Source organism: Peromyscus eremicus, chromosome 6, assembly GCF_949786415.1.
Source record: "Peromyscus eremicus chromosome 6, PerEre_H2_v1, whole genome shotgun sequence".
Taxonomy (NCBI): Eukaryota; Metazoa; Chordata; class Mammalia; order Rodentia; family Cricetidae; genus Peromyscus; species Peromyscus eremicus.
Genome location: NC_081421.1, coordinates 103797433 through 103821096, shown reverse-complemented (window position 1 = coordinate 103821096; position 23664 = coordinate 103797433). Strand labels below are relative to the sequence as shown.

Below are 23664 nucleotides of genomic sequence, written 5' to 3'. Positions count from 1 at the left end.
TAATATAACTTTAAAACCACTTAAAATAAATTATATGGAGTATTAGTAATTTACAGTCTAAAATTTGACTTATATTTTAAATATTCCAGAATATGTTGTGGAATATTAGTTTAAGATGTATTATATTTGTTTATGCTGTGGGATATTTGTTTAGTGATACAAAAGATGTGTTACATTCCTTTATGTTGCATTTGTTTAACTCTGTAAAGCTGTGTTTCTTTGCCTGTCTAAATACCTGACTAGTCTAATAAAGAACTGAATGGCCAATAGGTAGGCAGGAGAGAGAATAGGTGGGGCTGCCAGGCAGAGAGGATAAATAGGAGAAAAAGAGAAGAGGAGGGAGAAAAGAGAGGAGGGGAGGACTCCAGGGGACAGCCACCTAGCAACACAGCCAGCCATGGAGTAAGAAGGAAAGACATATAGAATAAAGAAAGGTAAAAGCCCAGAGGCAAAAGGTAGATGGGATAACTTAAGTTAAGAAAAGCTGGCTAGAAACAAGCCAAGCTAAGGTCAGACACTCATAAGTAAGACTAAGTTTTGTGTGATTATTTGGGAGCTGGGTGGCGGGCCTACAAAGAACAAAGAGTAAAAAAAAAAAAACTACAGGAATCACATCTCAATTCCCTGGTTATTATCCATAAAACCCCACTAAAAATGTAATGCCTGTTACTAACGAATTCAAAAGTAAACAGGTTATGGGGGTTCTTTTGGAAACAAGGCTCATATTATCACGTTTTATTCATCTTTACCTTTACACAAGTCATCGATATCCTCAGGCAGAGTTAAATCAGCACATCGCAGAGAAGATGAAAACAGACTGGCAGGTTTGATAAAGGGTGTGTATAAAGGGAACACTTCACTGAACACCTGGTCCTTCATTAATTCATCTGCGGTTGGCCTTAAGAAGAACAATTGAAAATTCTCAGCATGGATAAAAGTCATAAAAATTTTCCTCAAAACCTAATACACATTCAAGCTGGGAGTTAAAAGTCTTAGATAACTCCTTAGCACTGACAGTAGTAGCAAAAAAGCTCCCTTGAGCAGAGTCTAGCTGTTGCGACTAAATAACTCAATGCTGAATTACTTACATGTGTTATACTGTTTGTGCCTTACGTTCTAACAAAAAATCATTTCATAAACACCCCAAATTCTGCTTGCAAATACTATCCTTTGCCCCTGATAAAGTGCCTTTTCTTTTCTTTTCTTTTTTTTAAATTTTTTTTTATTTTTATTTTGCAATACAATTCAGTTCTATATATCAGCCATGGATTCCCTTGTTCTCCCCCCTCCCGCCCCCCTCACTTTCTCCCCAGCCCACTCCCCATTCCCACCTCCTCCAGGGCAAAGCCTTCTCCGCGGACTGAGATCAACCTGGTAGACTCAGTCCAGGTAGGTCCAGTCCCCTCCTCCCAGGCCGAGCCAAGCGATCCTGAATAGGCCCCAGGTTTCAAACAGCCGACTCATGCAATGAGCACAGGACCTGGTCCCACTGCCTGGATGTCTCCCAAACAGATCAAGCCAATCAACTGTCTCACCCATTCAGAGGGCCTGATCCAGTTGGTAACACCTCAGCCATTGGTTCATAGTTCATGTGTTTCCATTCGTTTGGCTATTTGTCCCTGTGCTTTATCCAACCTTGGTCTCAACAATTCTCGCTCATATAAACCCTCCTCATTCTTGCTAATTGGACTCCCAGAGATCCACCTGGGGCCTAGCCATGGACCTCTGCATCCAGATCCCTCAGTCGTTGGATGGGGTTTCTAGCACGACAATTAGGGTGTTTGGTCATCCCATCGTCAAAGTAGGTCAGTTCGGGCTGTATCTCGACCATTGCCAGCAAAAGAAGATGTCAGAAAATGGAAAGATCTCCCATGCTCATGGATAGGCAGGACTAACATAGTAAAAATGGCAATCTTACCAAAAGCAATCTACAGATTCAATGCAATCCCCATCAAAATACCAACACAATTCTTCACAGACCTGGAAAGAATAATACTCAACTTCATATGGAAAAACAAAAAACCCAGGATAGCCAAAAGAATCTTGTACAATAATACAACCTCTGGAGGCATCACGATCCCTGACTTCAAGCTCTACTATAGAGCTACAGTAATAAAAACAGCTTGGTACTGGCATAAAAACCGACATGTGGACCAATGGAATCGAATTGAAGACCCTGACATTAATCCGCATACTTATGAACATATAATTTTTGACAAAGAAGCCAAAAGTGCACAATGGAAAAAAGAAAGCATCTTCAACAAATGGTGCTGGCATAACTGGATATCAACATGTAGAAGGCTGCAAATAGATCCATATCTATCACCGTGCACAAAACTTAAGTCCAAGTGGATCAAGGACCTCAACATAAATCCAGCTACTCTGAACCTGCTAGAAGAGAAAGTAGGAAGTAGTCTTGAACGCATTGGCATAGGAGACCACTTCCTAAATAGAACACCAGTAGCACAGACACTGAGAGAAACAATCAATCAATGGGACCTCTTGAAACTGAGAAGCTTTTGTAGAGCAAAGTATACGGTCAACAAGGCAAAGCGACAGCCTACAGAATGGGAAAAGATCTTCACCAACCCCACATCTGACAGAGGACTGATATCCGGAATATATAAGGAACTCAAGAAATTAGACATCAAAATGCCCAACAGTCCAATTAAGAAATGGGCTATAGAACTAAACAGAGAATTCTCAACAGAGGAAACTCAAATGGCTGAAAGACATTTAAGGAATTGCTCAACATCCCTAATCATCAGGGAAATGCAAATCAAAACAACTCTGGGATACCACGTTACGCCTGTCAGAATGGCTAAGATCTTTTTTTTTTTATTTTAATTTTTGTTTTTGTTTTTGTTTTTTGTTTTTTGAGACAGGGTTTCTGTGTAGTTTTGGTGCCTGTTCTGGACCTCGCTCTGTAGACCAGGCTGGCCTCGAACTCACAAAGAGCCACCTGGCTCTGCCTCCTGAGTGCTGGAATTAAAGGCATGCCCCTCTGCCACCTGGCCTAAAGTGCCTTTCATAATGACGAATTAGAATATATTCTCCTCTAGCATTATACTTAGGAGGCTTAGTAATAGCTAGGTAATTAGAAGAAATACTATGAAATGAAAACAAAATATCAAGGAAATCCTTCTCAATTTTTATCAGCAACTCCAAACTTAACCTTCTGCCAAGCTCAGTATATAATACATAATGGCAACAAATTTTTGTTATTGCTCAAATATCAACAGAGCTAAGAGTACTGACATTCCTATTTAGTTGTTCTTCTTGAGGCAAGGAAATGAATTAGAAACTTTTTTGGTATATGCCAGTTTTCTGATCATGATTTGATTTTTTTTTGTAATAAAAAATTAACTTTGAATCACATTTATAATACTAGTAACAATAATGACCTGTTACATATGCAGCTATCACCTCAGTCCATCAGTCTCCTACCAAACACAACAATGCAGCTACCACCTCTCAGTCCATCAGTCTCCTACCAAATACAACACATGCAGCTATCACCTCAGTCCATCAATCTCCTACCAAATACAACAATGCAGCTATCACCTTAGTCCACCAGTCTCCTACCAAATACAACACATGCAGCTATCACCTTAGTCCATCAGTCTCCTACCAAACACAACAATGCAGCTATCATCTCAGTCCATCAGTCTCCTATCAAACACAACAATGCAGCCATCACCTTAGTCCATCAGTCTCCTACCAAACACTAAATCAACTCTACACAAAAAGGATCTGGGGATAAGCCTAAAGTCTTAAGGAATCACCTCTTAGAAGGATGGAAGGTGAGGCACTTCTTCAAAATGTTTATCACATTTTCAGGAAGCTCCTGGTAAATAAAAATTAAAAAAAATAGATGAATGATCAATTCTAGAAACATATTTTACCAAAATATTTAAATCTCCTAGGCTTCAATTTAAAAAAAAATCTTTATTTGGACTTTATTTAAATTTGTAGTAATTTGTCACTCTCTGGAAAAATGGCCAGCATCTGCAGAGAAGTAAGTACAGCTTTAATAGCTTGTTGTTGTATTCTGATGTTAAAATAAACTTTCATAAACAGATTGCTCTACTTTGACTGTGCCCCTTCCTAAATTCAGGTCTTGAAACTTAAGGCCAAGTAGATGACAATAAGAGATGGGCTGCTAGAGTGAACCTGCTACTATTATTCTGCTAAATGGACATAGTATCTTACTGCCCCTCTAAATTCTCCTCTCTCTACTCATAGATTAGTGCAGTTCTCAGACTGCATCAGAGAAGTTTCTTTGTGCAGCAAATGGTGGTTTAGGCAGAAATTCACAACCGGTTAAAGCACAGAGAGTAAGCCATATGTCATAATCCCTCCTCAAGGCTCCACGACCATGGTGCAAGAGTGTGTGGAAAGAGTTACAACACCAGAGGTTGAGGAGCTAATGGCAGTCAATGGCTCCTAGTGAAGGAATGGTCAGTTGTTTGTAGGGTTTGGCTCCTGGTTGATAGATTATGCTCTGGTGGACACCCTCACATCCTGGAGTATATGGGTCACACAACTGGAGTTGATGGGTTATGAGGGCGAGGCATGAATTTGGAGGAATAGAGACAGGGGTTGATCTGAGAGGAGATAGGGAAAGGAACTGGAGGTGAATAGGATCAAAACCTCATAAGAAATTCTCAAGAATTTATAAAAATAAAAACAAAACAAAAAACAATAAAAAAGGTAGGCCTGTAAAAAATGATTAGGTCACAGGCACCCTCATCTTGGGAATGAGATTTTATCAAACACACTTTATGCATCCACCACATGCTCCGCCATCTTTCTTTCCTACTCTGTGAGGAGAGTGTCCTCCCCTCATCAGAAAACCGAGCTTGTGGAACCTTTACATTGACATTTCCAGCTTCAAAAACTATGACATGATAAGTTTTGTTCTTTAAAAATGACCCAGTCTCAGACAGTCTGTTAGAACAGCACAGACGGATACACAACGAACCTTAATGATGTCCAGACAACCATGTTCCTCAGCCAGAACTATTATAGTGTCATCTACACAGCCTAAGAAAAAAGGAAAGCCAGATGAGTATGCACTGCTTTTAATCTACCACAATAACCAGAAAAAAACTATGATAAAACATTTCCAAATATCATAATGTAGTTTTGGTGCTTAAGCTACTAAATATTTTTTTTTTAAATTAGCTTTCCTTACATGTTTTTATAAAAACACAGAGGTTTACCCAGTCAACTTAGTTAAGTACTAGTACTAAAATATAGTTACTTAAATAGTTATGGAAGAAATTTCAAGCAATTTTTAAAGGCGCTATTGTTTGTTGTAAAATATTTGTACATTGTGTGAAGATGTGTTGTTGTGATAAAAAGCTGAATGGCCAATAGCTAGGCAGGAGAGGCCAGCTGGGACTTGCTGGTAGGGAGAGAGAAACTGGGAGGAGGAACAGAGGTGCACAATTTTGCCAGCAGACTCAGAAGAAGTCAGATGTGTCATATTAACAAGAGGTAACCAAGTAGACTAATAGAAACTGGTTAATTTGAGTGATAAGAGCTAGCCGAGGACAAGCCTAAGCTAAGGCCAAGCTTTCATAATAAGTCATCTCTGGGTCATTATTTGCAGGCTAGTGGTCCAAAGATAGTCTGGTAAGAAAGCGTGCTACAGTTGTTTTCTCATGATTACAAGAATAATTTATTTTTATTATATGAAGTTTGAAGAATGTACCTACATCTCTCTGGAGATATAAAGTATAAATTTAACTTAACAATGCTCCAAATTCCTTGACAGCTGAGGTATCTATTCTTTGTAAAGAAGACATGAATCAGATAAAATTGTATGCGATTTAGCTAAAATTCATAAATACTTAACTCTTTCCCAAGTTTTATTATTTGTAAACTCTATTGCTGGAATGTTGATGGGTCATTGCTTTATATGAAATAGTCAGTTTTTCTCTCTTCTTACCACACATTAAACTTATTCCACTCCTAATTAGATTACACATTTGTTACTATAAATCTCAAACATACGTACATAAGCCAAGTATAAAGAAAAATGAATATTCTTCCAAAATTGTTCTTCATATACAACTAGTAACATAGAAAGGTAGCTCAAAATGTAGTTATGATGTTGGGAGTACAGTTTTTAATTTATTAGTTTGATTATACAAGGTAGTTTACTTGGCTAAATCATGGAACTAAGATTTCTTTCTGTGCAGGTTCAAGTTCCTTCATAAGCAAAGAAAACTTGTACACGTTTTAAAAGACACTTTTCATGATGCCTTGTGATGCTTACCTCCTCAACCTGAAGACAGACATTTCACTGTTCTAGGAGAGGACTTCAATGATGACAACTGTTTCTATAGATTGTCATCATGGTTCAAAGATAATCAAATGCATGAAACTTACCCAAAGTAAGCACAAATTTTAGTCTTTCAGAAATATCCAAGCTCTGAAACAATTTTCTTCCCTAAATAATGGAAAATAAGTTCTTAGTAATATTTAGAATTTTCTTTCCCCAGGCATCTTTTTGTAGTATAACTGAAGGTGAGTTTATTGTCACTTTCATCTATCACCAAGTTTTATTGATTACTTAAATTCAGCTTGACCACAAAAAGCTATTGTTAAAACAATATTTTTAAAAGAGTTGTGTACTGTTTATTATGTAAGCCACCTATATCTAATGATCATTAGATCTAAATGGTATCCCAAGCACTGATCACTTTTGAGAACTACACATTATTGATGGTTAGTTTTTCCAGATCACCAAAACAAACAGTATTGTTTTAGTAAAAGACAGACATGGTCCTGGAAGTCTACTCCCAGAATCCTTATTTAAGTATCATGTTTAAGTAATCTATTGTTCATACTGATAACCACCCACAGTAGTTCCTCTTCCGCTCAAGCAACTTCAGATTGGCATTCTGTGTGTTCCGATAGTACCTGAGTTTTTATGTTGTCTTTGTTGCTTTTGGAGCTGGGGACTGAGCCCAGTATGCCAGATCAGGACAGTTGCTAGAACAGCATGGTATCACTGTTGCATTCCTAGCCCCTTTATACCCATATTTTAAGACAGTCTTTTCAGTCTGGCCTTAAACTTTGTTCTTCCTAGCTCAGCCTCCAAAATAACTGGTATTACAGGTGGTTTGAAGGCACACCATTAGAGTAGACTACATCAGCCAGAACTGGTGAGTGACCAGCCTGCCATCCAAACTGCACCCCTCCCTGGATTCTGTGCTCCCCTCACACTTCCCCAGGCTCATGCCTTCCCAGCTACTCCTTACCCTGCTGCTGGGCTACCTCATCATCCTCCCCATGGCCAGCCCTTCCCCAGAACTCTGGCAGACTCCCCAGGCTCAGACATAGTTCACACCAGCTGCAAGAACCGATGCCATAGGCCCAGGTACTACAGTACACACGAGATGGAAGAACAGTCCCAGCACCTCTACCAGAGGCTAGGCTGGTCCTAGGTAACCCAGAAGAAGACTCAGGCTTTACTGGATGCCAGGCTGCTAGAGATTCAAGAAGACTTCCATTTTAGTGGAGGCCAGGCCAGATCAAGGGACCCAAGACCCTCCATGCCCCAGAGGAGACATCCTAATGGACCTGAAGACTCACCAGTCACCAGAACCCTTGGCCACTTAGGCCAGAAGAACAGAGAGGAAACAGAAACCAAGGAACAAAACACCGATCCAACAAAGACAAACACAGAAATCAACACTTAGACCAAAATCTTTCCAAATTCAGATGCCTAAATGCCAGTGTAAGAACACACAATCAATAACAGAAAGGGAGTGGTCAAGAGCACTGGCTGCTCTTCCAGAGGTTCTGAGTTCAATTCCCAGCAACCACAAGGTGGCTCACAATCATCTGTAATGAGATCTGGTGCCCTCTTCTAGCCTTCAGGCATACATGCACGCAGAATATTGTATACATAATAAATAAATAAATAAATCTTAAAGAAAAAAGAAAAATAGAAAGGGCAATATAACACCTCCACAAACCCAGCTATCATACAACAGCACATCCTGAACATTCCAACACAGCTGAAGCATAAGAAAACAACCTTAAAAATAACTTTATGAAGATGACACAAGTCCTTAAAGAGGAAATGAAAAATTCCCTCAAAGAAGTTGAGAAAAAGACAAACAAAAAATTAGAGGAAATCAACAAATCCCTTAATGAATGCCAAAAAAAAGCAAAGAAAAAAAACAAACAAACAGGTGACAGAAACAGTTCTTCAAGACCTGAAAATGGAAATAGAAGCAATGAAGAAAAATACAAGCCGAGGGAATTCTGAAAATGGAAGTGAACAGGAACTACAGATGCAAGGATTACCAACAGAATACAAGAGATGGAAGAGAGAATTTCAGGTATTGAATATACAATAGAGGAAATAGATTCATCAGTCAAAGAAAATGTTAAATCTAAAAAGTTCCTAACACCAAACATCCAGGAAATCTGGGACACCATGAAAAGATCAAGCCTAAGAATCATAGTAGCAGAAGAAAGAGTAGAATCTATGCTCAAAGGTCCAGAAAATATATTCAGTGGTCCTTGAGTTTGGGCATCCAGCTTAAGTATGTACTATAGTTTGAATCTGGACTATGTCTCAAAAGCCTATATATGCTGAAGACTTAGTCTGCAGTCTGCTGCTATTGAGATACACGGAAAGTTAAGAGGCGAGGCTTACTGGGAGATTGTCCCATCATTGGAGGCATACTTTTCAATGGGACAGTAGAACCCAGGACCTTGTATGCATACACGATTACATGTTCTCTCTCTCTCCCTCCCTCCCCCATCCCCCTCTCTCCCTGTCCCTCCCTCCCCCTACCTCTCTCCTTCTCCCTCTCCCTCTCTCTGGGGGGTTATGTGTGGGTGTGTGCATGTGAACACTGGTGCCCACAGAGGTCAGGGGTGTTGGATCCTATGTGGCTATAACTACAGATGGTTGTGAGCTGTTGGATACGGGTTTGGAGAACCAAAACTGGGTCTCCCACGAGAGCAGTACATTCTCTTAACTACTAAGCCATCTTTGTAGCACCCTCGTTCTCCTTCCCCTTTTAGGAACGAGGGAGTAGCTTTGCTGCCATACATTTCTACTGTCATATGATGCCTTAACGCAGGACCAGCAACAAACAAGTAATTATGGACTCAAGATCTGTAATTATGAGCCCAAATAAAGTCTTTTAAAGTTCATTTGTTTACAGTAACAGAAAGCTAACTAATAGGGCTGGGAATGCAGCTCAGGTAGATTGAGGCCTGGCATGAATGAAGCCCTGGGTTTTAATTGTGAATAGTGGTATATAACTATAATCCTAGCACCTGGGTGAGAAGGAAAAGCATCTGGAATTCAAGGTCAGCCTCAGCCATGAAAAATGTTTGAAGCCAACCTAGGATACAATGAAACCCTTTCTAAAAAACAAAACAAAACACAAACTGATGTTCAATAACACATCACACAGCTCTGCCTTTTAACACTAGACTTCAGCCATATTTGCAGACTTGCTTCTTGCTATCTAATTAGATCTCAAATATACAAAATGAAAAAAAGAGCTACACTAATTCTTAGCAATGGTAAGGATAAACGAGTTACCTATTATTTTCAAAATATTTGTGAAATCCCTCAGATGACAGAAACAACAGATGGGTGTTTTTTGAGTTTCTCAGTGCTATGACAAAATTATCTGTGACATCAACATAGAAGTAGAAAAGGTTTAATTTTGCTCACAGTTTCTGAGATTTCTGTTCCTGCTTGGCCTATCCCAAGGCTTTGAGCCTGAGGTAAGACAGAATATCATGGCAACAGGAGTATATAATAGAGGAAGATGCTCACTCATGGCAGTTAGTAAGCAATTGGGAATTGGAGACGGGGGAGAACCAGGGGCAAGATTCCCTTCAAAGGCCTGCAACAAGTTACTTAGTTTATACAATTAGTGAAAGTCTGAACATATTGAGAAATACCAAGATAAAAATTAAGAAAGCAGCTGGGAAGGGGGCCTGGAGAGATAGTTCAACAGTTAAAAGCACTGATGCTCTTGCAGAGGACCCAGGTTTGATTCCTAGCCCCCACATACTTATATATGCTATCTATCTATCTATCTATCTATCTATCTATCTATCTATCTATCTATCTATCTATCATCTATCTATCTATCCATCCATCATCTATCTATCTACCTACCTATTATCTATCTATCTATCTATCTATCTATCTATCTATCTATCTATCTATCATCTACCTACCTATTATCTATCTATCTATCTATCTATCTATCTATCTATCTATCTACCTACTTATTATCTTTCTATCTATCTATCTATCTATCTATCTACCTCTACCAATCTATCAAATAAAGTCAAATTGAGAAATAGGCCTTTTCTATTTATATCTAGTCAATTTTCACAGCAAAATATTTCATTATTATATAAACTTTCTCTCTAAAAAGTAAATTCTAACGAACACACAATTTCTTTTATTAGTTTAATACTTCTTTATACATACCACACAAAGTTCAAATAAAATTATCCCAAGAGACCATACATCTGATTTGGGGCCAGAAGGCAATGGTTTTTCACTTGGCACATGATCAGTAGTTTTGGAAATTCCTTGTGCAATTACCTCAGGTGCCAGATATGAGGGATACCTGTAACACATGTGAAAATAACAAATAATTATAATGAGCTGCAATGGTGATAGAAACAGAGCACATTCTTATAACTAGTGCATGAGATGTAAAAATCCCACACAAATCCACAGTGATTACTAGGATTAATCTTGAAATACAGGCCTTTATGTCTAGGAATAAAACTGAATATACAGAAGTCCTAAATCATTTTAAAAAAAAAATCCTATCTCTCTGTGGCACCAGTTGGGTTTCTTGCTCTTTTCTGTGATTATATATTGCTACTACAGGAGGCCTCTAGGCTTCCAAGTGCTTTTCCTTCCTCCTACCAGTTGATCTTCTGCTAACGGTGAATTGTTGTGGTGATATTTTATTTGTGCTGAAATGTGATATTTTATTTGTATGTTAAGAAATAAAGTTTGCCTGAAGATCAGAGGTCATAGTGAGCCATAAACAGAAGTCAGGAGGTGGTAGGACATGCCCTTAATCCAATCACATGGCAGGCAGAGTCTCTGGGTGTTCAAGGACACAGCCAAGCGTGGGGACACATGCCTTTAATCCCAGTACCAACCATAGAGAGCTGGAGGTCTGTATAGACAGGCAGTGATGAGGAAGTGATGTGGCTGGGCTTAGAGCCAATGAGAAGGGAGAACAGGAAGGCAATAAAGGCACAGGTTAGACAGGAAGAAGCTCTCTCTTGGGAAGCTATGACAAGGTGGTAAGCTAAGGTTAGTCGGTGGCTACTCGCCATTTCTCTGATCTTTTCAGCTTTTACCCCTATATTTGGCTCTGTGTTTCATATTTAATAAGACTGTTTAGAAATTCGTCTAAAAAATGTTTCATCGTTTGATCTTTGACATAGGAATGGGTTATTGTCAACAGTGTCCTAGTTTGCTTTGCTGTTGCTGTGATAAAACACTGGCCAAAAGCAACTTGGGCAGGAAAAGGTTTATGCCATTTTACAATTATACTCTATCATTGAGGGAAGCCAGAGAAGAAGTTCAAGCATGAATTGAAGCAGAGTTTATGGAGTAATGCTATCTACAGACTTGCCTACAGGCACTCTGATGGAGGCAATCTTCAATAAGGTTCTCTTTTCTCAGATGTCTCTAGCTTTTGTCAAGTTGACAAAAATCTAACCAGTACAAATGACTCCTTGTCAACCTGATATAGAAAACCACCATTAAACTATAACCTTTCCTTTCTTGTTTATCCCCAAGATCTCCTGATAATAATTCAAAGTAACAGTATATTTTAAAAAGTTCCACAGTCTTTAAAACATTCAAACACTTGTATGTACATATTTTCAGGGATGCACTGCTGTGGGATGGTCTTTCTGTATGCTATAAATACGTGTTGCTACTATTGGTTAATAAAGAAGCTGTTTTAGACTATGGTAAGGAAAGATAAGAGCCAGGGGGTAAATCCAAGAGAGATAGAGAGGAAGAGGGTGGAGTCAGGGCAGATGCCATCCCACCACCCAAGGAGCAACATTCCAGCAGACTTTTAACACCACGGTCACATAGCAATACACAGATAAATAGAAATGGGTTAATTTAAGATGTAATAGATAGCTAGCAAGAAGCCTCATTAATATTAAGCCTCTGAGTGATTACTTCATAAGCTGCTGCAGGCCAGGTGGGACACAGGAGAACTTTGGGCTACAATGCACACTTAGTATTGGGTAACCAATTGGTGTTCTCTGCCCTGGGGAAGACTATTTCTCCTGCTTCCAGCATTTCTTAGTTGTTTGTACTTCTGTGTCTAGGGTTGAGACCTCATGAGTTTTCCTCCTTCCATGTCAGCATGTCTATTGGTGTTATCCTTCAAGTCATTTTTAGACAGCCCTGCTGGTGAGACTTCATGGGTGTAGTATACAGACTGAGCAGGCAATATTTGTGTATTTAGGAACACGCACATGCACAAACACACATACATATGTAGCAAAAAATTAAAGAACAAGAGGCCATGGTTTTGAAAATATGAGTTGGTGGCACATGAAAGGGTTTGGAGGGAGGAAAGGGAAGGGGGCAATAATGTAATATAATTTCAAAAAAATTTAAAAATTCAAACACTTTAAAAGTTCAGTCTCTTAAAAATCCAACATCATTTTAAAAGTTCAAAGTCTCTCAACTGTGGCTTTCTATAAAATAATAATTAAGTTATATTATTCTTATTACAAGGGGCAAGAAACAGGGCATGGTTATAATCAGATCCAAGCAAAACCAAAATTCAATATTATAAATAGTTCAGTATCCAAGAATACTATGAACCCCAAATTGAATTATTAGGCACTGCATATAGGCATTTTCTATTTTAGTATCGTGTGTGTGTGTGTGTGTGTGTGTGTGTGTGTGTGTGTGTATGAATGTGTGTTTCTCAAATTTAGTCATGAGCACCATAATCTGGATTTTTCACTTCATTTACATTATTTTACAACAATAACTCCAGGCAAAATACATGCAAATACATGTGACATCTCCTCATACTATCATTGTGAGACTTATTTATATGTAAAACATAACTCACTTAAGTCTGGATATGTAACTTGAATAAAACTAGTTTATTAAATGGTTAAATCATTATTCATCAGAATGACATAAATATTCCTTTAATACACTCATCTATTTCTCTTATATATAAATTTGTGGATGACATTTTACTCTCAAATGATAATACTGCTTTTCTAAGTGAATGTGTGGAGTCTGTAAAAGTAGCTAAAGTCTGATTAAAAAGCACCGTATGTAGTGGTCTAGCATCTGTGTTCCACTCTTTGAACCGTGCTTTTTTGTTTTAAGGTACCAGAGATGGCCTTGTACGTGTTCCATAATTGCTCTGCCCCTGAACTTCATCCCCAACAAAACCTACTCTTTAATTTCAGTAAAATCTGATGTGGCTTTCTTCTTCTGTAGAAAGGAATGATAATGCCCACCACACAAAACTGTTGTAAACATTAATAGATAAAGATGCTCTATAAAAACAGAATATGTGGCTGGCCGGTGGTGGTGCATGCCATTAATCCCAGCACTCTTGGGAGGCAGAGGTAGGCAGATCTCCATGAGTTTGAGGCCAGCCTGGTCTACAGAGTGAGTTCCAGGACAGCCAGAGCTACACAGTGAAACGGTCTCAAAAAACAAAAACAAAGACCAAACTAGAATAGGTGACACAGACCCCACGTTGTACTTTCATCATTCTCATCACCAGGGCATATCTAAAATGTAAGTTTTTCATTTTTATTCCTGACTTCGAACATATTAATTCAAAATCATAATACAGTTCATGAAAAGCCAAACAAAGGTATAATTAAATTGGTTCACCAAAAACTTTGGACAGAAGCACAGAAGTAACCTTGTTCTAAAAATTCTGGGTCCCCTTTAACCAGACAGAAATTCATAAAGAGCCTTAAAATGGCCTTTAATGGAGGGCTTCATCTTTCAGCAACTTTCTATTAAGTGTCTCATTCTAACACTCAACAAAATTACCAGAACTTCACTTTGAACATGACCGGTGAGGTAAATGCAAGTGACTTTTATCATCTGCAGCTTTAACAGGGCATTAAGCTACTGTCCAATCAAAATGAATGCCCAATTTATAATTTCTTCCAATATTTTGAAGCAGATGGTAACACTTACGTTCCTTAATATCTGTCACTGGAGTCAACTGCAAGCCTCCTCTGATGTAAAGGCTCTTTCTGGCCTTGCTGTTTGATCACTTATTTTATTTTTCCTGGCTAATGTTTCACACTTTGTGCTTTATAGCTTCCAGTAAGATCCTTTGAAACTCAGACTTCAAAGTAAGCTGTGCTGAATGCTAATACAAGACCATGTCTACAAAAGCATTTTAAAACCAAATGATTGATATGCCTTAAAAAAACTCCCTTCTATTTATCACCAAAACCTAATGAATTCTTAAATGTAAGTCAGAAACCTAAAGCAACATTTGTTTTGTTTTTAGTTTTCTTTCATAGAAACTGATTTAGACAAAATGCAGATGTTATAGTAGTCATGTCTACCACAGCTCTTTATGGAAAATGGTAATGATCACACAAGGAAGAAGCTCAAACTTAACTAAGAACTTAAAATCAAAAGGATGTTTTCTTCTATAAGAACTTATTAATGATTACTATAACATTTTTATGTTTATGAATAAAACTGTGCTCTACCATTGACGGTATGTGAAATGTTAAAATTATGAATTTGTATATCTTAATAAATAAGCAATCAGTACAGAAAACTAGCCCATTGAGGAATGAGTTGCTTAAGGACAAGAACTAATATAAGCTTTGTGCGTAAAACAGGCAGACCAGAAAGTGCTCAATAAATGTTTCCTTACTAAATAAAGTCTCAATAGCCTGGACTACAAAATGAGTTATGTGCCAGCTTCAGACAATGGTACAGACAAACGAACAAAACAAAAACAAAAAAGAAACCTACAGGCCAGGCGTGGTGGAACATACCTTTAATCCCAGCACTCTGGAAGGAGAAGCAGGTGGATCTCTGTTAGGGTGTGGCTAGCTGGGTCTACACAATGAGTTCTAGTACACCTAGGGCTATGTAGAGAGATGTCTTAAAAAAGCCAAGAGGAAAAAAGAAATCTACAATCTAAGTTTTTAGAAAAAAGGGGAAATTTTTCAAAAATCTAAAAATTTAAGCAATACTCTACTTTGAAAATCTTCTCCATGACTGCTTATCATGACTCCAGGTAGTACTAGTACTCCTCCCAGTGTAGTAGAACTGATTTTTGAGAACCCAAGAAGCAAACATAAAAGAATGCTATTAAAATAGCCGTGCTGTGGAGATCCATAGAGATTTCCTAGTGAGATGTGAGCTTGCTTTACCCAGCAGAGCTGCATAGGGGAATGACTGGACCACTGGCATGGTTACCAGGTGTTTGGAAGGGTCTGCACTTGGGTGCACAGTGTGCTTTGATCTAGCAAGAGGGAGGTCTTTTGTCCCGCCTCTAGGCATTGTTATTAAAAAGCCCTTTTGAAGAGACAGAAGGGGCCAGTGGATTTTGATTCAGGTCCTCCTAAAGCTATCCTATGTTTCTGTCTGTCTCCTCTCTGCTATCTTTCTATCTAAAAGTTTCTTACTCCTCTCTCCTCCTCATAGGAACCCTTTAAAAGGTGGGAGCTGGCCTCCCACAGATGGTGCCAGTACTAGGGACTTGGGTGTGGAGGAAGTAAGAGTAGGAAAACCCGTAGAAGCAGTTGGACATGTCTGGTTTTGTGTGAAAAGGTCAGGCAGTGGTATTTTATTCTTTGGGAGTAAAAACTGTATATAGAAAAATTAGGCTGGAGCAAATATCTCTCTCTGTCTAGTTTTCTTTCTTTCTCTCTTAATTTCTATCTATTAAAACAGGAAAAAAATATAGGGTTTAGGTATAGGAATATTTTGCAGGAAGAAACTTAGGGTAAGTGTAGAATTTCCCTAGTGCCAGATCTGAGACACAAAAAACAGCATCCAGGAACAAGCAGCCACTGCGGACTTAGCAGTCTGAGAAAAAGAAACTGCTATGGGGCAGGAAAATAGTAAGCAGATGTTTGTATATTCGCTTGTAGAAAGTTTGAAAACTACCAGAGTTAAGGTAGAACAGCAACAAGTACAGAGGTGCTTAGAGTTCACAGAGGAACTGTGTTCTCTGACTATGGGACTCTGGACACAGACTCCTAGGGGAGAATCAGAGTTGAAATGCAAAAATATTATGAGGAACATAGGTTGGAAAAGATTCCCATGGAAGCTTTTGGCCTATGGGGACAGCTTAGATCTAAGTCCTTAGCAGCAGGAGGAAAATTTTCCTGAGGTGGACATGGATAAAACAAAACCCTCCACTCTGCCAGCAGTGCCACTATATGAGAACACGTTTACAACACCATTTAATCAGGTTCAGTTCCCTCTTGGCCATGAAGCTGAATTTAAGGAACAGAAGTTTTGGGATGAGACAAGAGAGGAACTAAAGGGCTTGAAAAACTTAGTAATTTCTCTTTCTCAACAAATGGAAGCTCTTCAGGTCTCTCCTTCCTGGGTCGCTTTTCCTTCTGTAATTTGACTCACGGGGGGGGGGGTGTTGGGGGGGGCATCTATCAGAATGGGAAAGCTGCCCATAATTTCCCTGGAACAAAAAAAAAACACCTTCCAGAACATGGCCAACCCACGCTGCTAGTGCTGCATCTCTTCTTCAAGCCAGTATTTGGGAGGCAGCTAGCAGAGGGAAAGAGGTGCAAGGCTTTCAAATGTTCCTCGTAATTGAACAGCCAGATGCCCAGGATAATAGTAGTGAATGTAAATGGAGCCAGGGGTGCAGTGGCCACCACTGGCTGTGGCTGGGTTTCCTCCTGGAGCCAGGGCTGCTTGGCATTGTTATAAAAAGCCCATTTGAAGAGACAGAAGGGGCCAATGGATTTTGATCCAGTTCCTCCTGAAGCTATCTTGTGTTTCTGTCTGTCTCCTCTCTGCTATCTTTCTATCTAAAAGTTTCTTATTCCTCTCTCCTCCTTGTAGGAACACTTTAAAAGGTGGGAGCTGGCTGCCCACATCACACTGCACGTGAACAAATGTGACTAAGATTTCTAGGTTAGGTAAGTTTGGTTTACTCATTTTCATCAGTATTCTGAAGTGATGTAGAAAAGGGCCCTATTGTGAAATATAAGTTTAAGTTTTAGGGATAAAGAGCCAATGTCTACTCAGACTGCCACAAAAATATGAGACATACACAAATTCAATCACAGAAAATGAGAGACAATTTAGACACAATAAAATGTTAATGTGGAAAAGCTGAAGTACATTCAGAAATTCTTTTCCTTACTTTTGTTGAAAATAATGTAAACTTAAGGAATAGAATTACGTTATGGAAATGTTTCAGAGGAACCACACAATAATATAGCAGTCTCTATCAGTAACACCTATCTAAATATAGCATGAAATAAAGTTCTACTCATTTCTTGGAGGGCAATGTATATTTGGAATTTCACACCAGAGGCAATTAAATACATAAATCTCTTTACTATATTTCTCTATATAGAATTTATCCCATTACCTCCAATATCTACAATGAATCAACTTGAATTTAAAAATACAATTCTATCTTAGAGAACAAGGAACTAAATAAACATAAAACATTAAATTGAAAGTAAAAGAAGTAATGTTTTTCAGTCTATAAATGAACACATACTAGCATTAAGAATCTAGTCAGCTTTCTTACCTTAAACTACTTTTAATGAAGTGCAATTAGTTAAGAAATATCATAAGGTAAACACAGCCAATGATTTGTGACTCTCTGTATCTGTTCTGTTAAAGATCAACTCAGGAATCTTAGTGATGCTGGGAAAATACTCATTGTCAATGAAGTATATAGGAAATTAAGATGTAGTAAATAAAGAAGAGCTGTTTTCATGTTAAAAATCACTAACCAAATATATATTATCAAAGTTCATCAAGGCTAATATAGAATTCAAAATATAGGAAAACAACTCTTACCCTATTGGGAAATCGACATCATCACCATGAGCTGTCATGTGATAAAGTCCAAATTTAGCCAGTTTAACATGACCCTACAACAAAAAAAGAGAAAATCACTATGAAATATCTTAATACAATTGCCAAAGAAAATTATAAATATATGTTTTATAAATAAGATAACTGAATGAAAAAAGAAATAAAGAAGAAGGACATGACTGCTCCTGGTATGGTGGAGGAGAAAGTTTATTGTAGATAAAAGGGAGAGCATAGCCAGAGGCAGAGACATTTGGGAGAGTCCAGAATGGACATAACCAGACTGAGTTGGGCCATATAGGGGGTAGGGAGGGAGAGGAGAGGAAGATGCAGCAGCCAGGAGGCGCAGAGCAGATGAAAAGAGAACCAGGCAACCAAAATGGTTGATTATATGGGAAAGGACAGCAGGGAGGAGGGCAACCCAGCCCCTGGGTTAGAGAAGTTTAGGGTAGAGTGTTGTGGGATAATGCTCTTATACACTGTAAAGATTTGTCACTCCTATTGGTTTAATAAAACACTGATTGGCCAGTAGCCAGGCAGTAAGTGTAGGAGAGGTGACCAGATTAGGAGAAGGCTGGGGAGAAGAAAGGCAGAGATGGAGTTGCCAGCCAGATGAAGAGGAAGTAAGATGAGAATGTTGGACTGAGAAAAGGTACCAAGCCACATGGCTAAACATAGACAAGAATTATGGGTTAATTTAAGTGTAAGAACTAGTTAGTTATAAGCCTGAGCAATAAGCCAAACAGTTTATAATTAATATAAGCTTTGATGTGTTTACTTGGGACCTAGCAGCTGCAGCACACAGGAAAACTTCTGTCTAATGTAGAGGGTTGGGTATGCCAGCCAGGAAAGCCTGTAACAGGTAGGGACTGAGGAATAAAGGAAGACTCTAGTGACCAGTGTCCACTTTGATATGTTAAATGGACACCTCAGCCATTTGTTCTTGTTTGAAACCTAACAATAACTATTATGCAACTCAATATATTTTTTTAAAGTTTTACTTTTATGCATATTTGTGTGTGTGTGTGTGTGTGTGTGTGTGTGTGTGTGTGTGAATGTATGCCACAGGTTGCCTGAGGATACCAGAAGAGGGCATCAGATTCCTTGGAACTGTAGTCAGAGGTAGTCATGTGAGCTGCCTGATGTGGGTACAGGGAACTGAACTCAGGTCCTGTGGACAAGCAGCATGTGTTCTTAACCACCAACCATCTCTCCAGTCATATACATATAATATTTTATCAAAATACTATTTAAGAATTTATAAAACACCATGATTTTATGCAAAATCATCTGTCAATATTTAGTATGCTTTATACTCATTACATATGTATAAATGTTTATAGATACATGTATACATATATACTAATATATATCAAAATGTCTAGAGATAACTCGGTGTTAAAAAGCACTTGTTGCTCTTACAGAGGACTCAGGTCCAGTTATCAGCACTCTCATGGCAGCATGTCTATAATTCCACATCCACAAGACCTGATGATGCCCTATTTTGGTCTCTGTGAGCATCAGGCTTGTGCACAGTGCACAGACATACATGCAGGCAAAAACAACCACACACATCAAGTGAAAATAAACAAGTCTTTTAAAAAAATGTCAAATCAAAAATTTCTTTGACTTTTTTGTCATTCACATTATCAAGGCATCAAGACTTTCCTCATTCCTTTTTTTGTTTTTGTTTTGTTTTGTTTCTCTGTGAACAGCTGTGGCTATCCTGGAACTCACTTTGTAGACCAGGCTGACCTCGAACTCTCAGAGATCCAACTGCCTCTGCCTGAGATTAAAGTGCTGAGATTAAAGACATGTGCCACTACTGCCAGGCAAGACTTTTTCTTAACAAAGAAAAAAAGGCAAAGAAAGTTATCATTTTTCTTGAATCCTTGATTATAATGTTTAATAGACATTTTCCAAAGGAGATTTTTTTCCAGGGGCTTGCAAAGACCATTAGTTGTGAAATGGCAATTCTTAGTATGAAAAATTCACAGTTAAAAAAAAAAATTAAGGGGGGCTAGAGAGATGGCTCAGCGGTTAAGAGCACTGGCTGCTCTGCCAGAGGTCCTGAGTTCATTCCCAGCAACCACATGGTGGCTCACAACCATCTGTAATGAGATTTGGCACTCAGGCACAACACTGTGTACATAATAAATAAGTAAGTCTTTAAAACAATGAAGATTTCAATAAGTTCGCTAGATTTCTGAGTATCTTTTTTGTTGTCTAAAAATAACAATAATAGTCACTAATGTGAGCTCAATAAAAGGAAAGCATTACTTTTATGTCTCTTAAAATGTTTCTTTTTAGGCTTGGGTTTCTTTTTGTAAAGCTGATTTAAACATCATTTGTCCACTGAAGAATTGCTCAGCATTACAAACTGTCCTTGGAAATAATCTTGCTTGGTTATGGAAATGATGCTTCACTGCTATGAACCAGAAATTAACGAGTGCTGCTGCTTTCTCCTTCATGAGTTTTGATCCCATAGGGCAGCCGCATTAAACTTTATAAGACTCAGAAAATAATTATATAGGAATAACTGTCCCCTACGTTTCCCAGAAACTGTTTACACATTTATGGAAAAACTAAATTATAATTATGCATGAAAATATGCCACTTTGCTACCCATTAGTGTAGGAGGGTCTTTACCACAATAATCTCCTGTAAGATTTCTAAAAAGAGAAGTAATCCCACAGAAAAGGGGACTAGGGATGAGCAGATAGCAAATGACATCTATAAAGCAGGGAGGAAGGAAGAGTAATAAGGTAGAACAACACGGCTGTGCATATGATAATGGCATTCCATATGAATGGCCAGCACTGCTGTCTTGAGATGTAAGTAACTGAAGAGCAGGAACATGCTGGGAAGCCATGCGATATATCCTTCATGGTTTCTGTCATGGAGCGGCTACCAAGCTCAATTCACATAAGTCATAGACCCTTGGAAAAAGAATGAGTGGAGAAAATAAAGAATGAATCTAGAAAAATAAGTTGGGTGTAGTGGAGAATAATCCATCAATATAATTTTAAAAGTTTTTTTTTTGTCTGCCACAAATACATCATTTTCATAAGTCATTACAAAAATTCTGAAAACATATTGTTATTCTATATTCCTTTGATTAATGGAAGATTTCAGTAGCTTTCATTCTCAAACAACATTAAAAAATATCTATTACTAGCTAAAAGTTACCTTTCGATCCAACAGGATATTATGAGGAGACAGTGCTCTGTGTACTATGCCATGCTTGTTCAAGTACTGTAGGCCCTGAAGTACCTCAAATGCTATGCACAAAACCTTCGTATAACTACAAGGAAAAGAAAAATTCAGAGATCAGTTACAAGGTAAATACAATCTACTTAAAAGAAGACATAATAAAAGCATTCAGTAATGCTTTGTTGCACCTCTTCCACTCAGAGAAAGTGGAACATGCACATCTTTAAAACATCTACTTCACATGGAGGTGGCGGCACATACCTTTGATATCAGCACTCACTGGGGAGGCAGAAAAAGCAGATCTCTCTGTGTTCGAGGCCAGCCTGGTCTACAGAGTGAGTTCTAGGACAGCCAGTCATACACAGAGAAATCCAATATCAAAAACCAAATGTGTGTATACATATATTTATGTATGTATATGTGATATATGTATACATACAATACATATCTACTTCTACGTATTTTGGATTTTCTGATTATAACATAACTAATGTGCTATAGAATCTTACAGTTTGGGCTACAATAAAAGCCATCTTTGTTTTTTTCCAGGGAAGGGTTTTAATTTGGGTGTTGTACACTATTTATAGCAGAATGAGATGCATTTGCCACGGACCGGCTTGGTGTTTTACCAAATTATCAGTAATATTTAAAATATCTGGACCAAACCAATGAAAAGCATCAATTCTGTCAAAATAAAAACAAAACAACTAAGTCCACAACAACAAAATATATTTTATACAATATGGACATTACCTAGTCTCATATGAACTCATAAAAGAACTCCAGTAATTCATGACTTATCGAACACTTGCTTTAATTATTGTCCTGTCCTCTCTAAGCCAATCTCACAGACATGCCCATTTCCTTTATCACTTTTCCTGTCTTTCTTCCATTGTCCTTCCCTGAGTATGTACAGAAAACGACAAAGAAATCATTCAATTCAACCTTCTAACTACCAATATTTTTCAATGGACTGTTTTTTCTAGCCATGTTTTATTTTTAAAATTAATATCTGGAAGCAACCACAAAAAGTAAACTTTAAAAGAGCTATAGATACTGAGGAAATAGTAGAGATTAAGTGAAATCATTAAATTTTTTTTTTTTTTTTTTGAGACAAGGTTTCTGTGGGTAACTGCCTTGGCTGTCCTGGAACTTTGTAGACCAAGCTGTCTGCCTCTGCCTCCTGAGTGCTGAAATTAAAGGCCTTCGAAATTCATTAAGAATTTTTAAGTAGGAAACATAAGAAAGTTAAAAAATAGCAAATAGCAAGTAATTGATGATGATGTACACATACCAATGATTATGTTAAATGCTAACAGTGCTACTTAACCAACTAAAAGATAAAACTTGTTAAACTTGGTAAGAATTGAGATTCAAGTGTACTCAGCTGGAGAAAGCTAAAGAGGACACAGCTATAGGGAAAAGAGTGATTAGTAGATCAGTGGTTGCCATGGGCTTGGGCGACTACAAAGGAACAGAGGCAAATGCTGTGGGATGTATGGCAAATGTGTTGCTAATTAATCAATAAAACACTGATTGGCCGTTGGCTAGGCAGGAAGTATAGGCGGGGCAAGGAGGAGAATAAAGCTGGGAAGTGGAAGGCTGAGTCAGAGAGACACTGCCAGCCGCCACGATGACAAGCTGCATGTGAAGATCCTGGTAAGCCACGAGTCATGTGGCAAGGGATAGATTTATGGAAATGAATTAATTTAAGCTGTAAGAACAGTTAGCAAGAAGCCTGCCACGGCCATACAGTTTGTAACCAGTATAAGTCTCTGTGTTTACTTGGTCGGGTCTGAGTGGCTGTGGGACTGGCAGGTGAGAGAGATTTGCCCTGACTGTGGGCCAGGCAGGAAAACTCTAGCTACAGGCAAAGCTTGAGGCTACTGGAATTGCTCTATTTATAGTTGAGGCATTGCTTATCAAACAGTTCAACTGTACATCAACAGGCTAAATCCTAAGGTATGAGGACTAGGCCTCAATAAAATGTACTTTAAAAATAGTAAGGTGAATAAATTTTCTTTAAAAATAATTACTGAAACTGGACCCTCTTTCTGAAACTAAAAGAACAAGAAAGAACAAGAGATTAAAAAGCTGAAATATTCTCTTCTCTTATGCCACTTCGGCTGAAGATGCTCCCCCTAAGAATCATAGACTAACAAAACCCTTAGAGGCATGAGAAGCCTTCCATGCTGCTGGTGAGGGCAGTCCAGTTCCCAAACAATGCAGGCTATTGTTTCCCTTGAAAACTTCTCAGCAGTTGAAGGTAAGGCCCTATTGCTAAAGAAACAGCACACTTAAAATATAGAACTTGGTTCATTAGAGCTGGATCTTACACGAAAGTC

At 38.3% G+C, this 23664-nt stretch overlaps 1 protein-coding gene across 3 annotated transcripts in view; it reads right to left on the bottom strand.

The window, feature by feature from the left end:
* Tbck (TBC1 domain containing kinase) overlaps positions 1-23664 on the bottom strand; it is a 158677-nt gene that overhangs the window by 114100 nt on the left and 20913 nt on the right. For all 3 annotated transcript variants that reach the window (XM_059266267.1, XM_059266268.1, XM_059266269.1), the window contains 7 exons: positions 21296-21410; positions 18092-18165; positions 10496-10637; positions 6400-6460; positions 4985-5046; positions 3786-3847; positions 750-898 (listed from right to left, as the gene is read on the bottom strand). In XM_059266267.1, coding sequence (XP_059122250.1) covers positions 750-898; positions 3786-3847; positions 4985-5046; positions 6400-6460; positions 10496-10637; positions 18092-18165; positions 21296-21410 — 665 coding nt within the window. The remainder of the gene's footprint in view (positions 1-749; positions 899-3785; positions 3848-4984; positions 5047-6399; positions 6461-10495; positions 10638-18091; positions 18166-21295; positions 21411-23664) is intronic.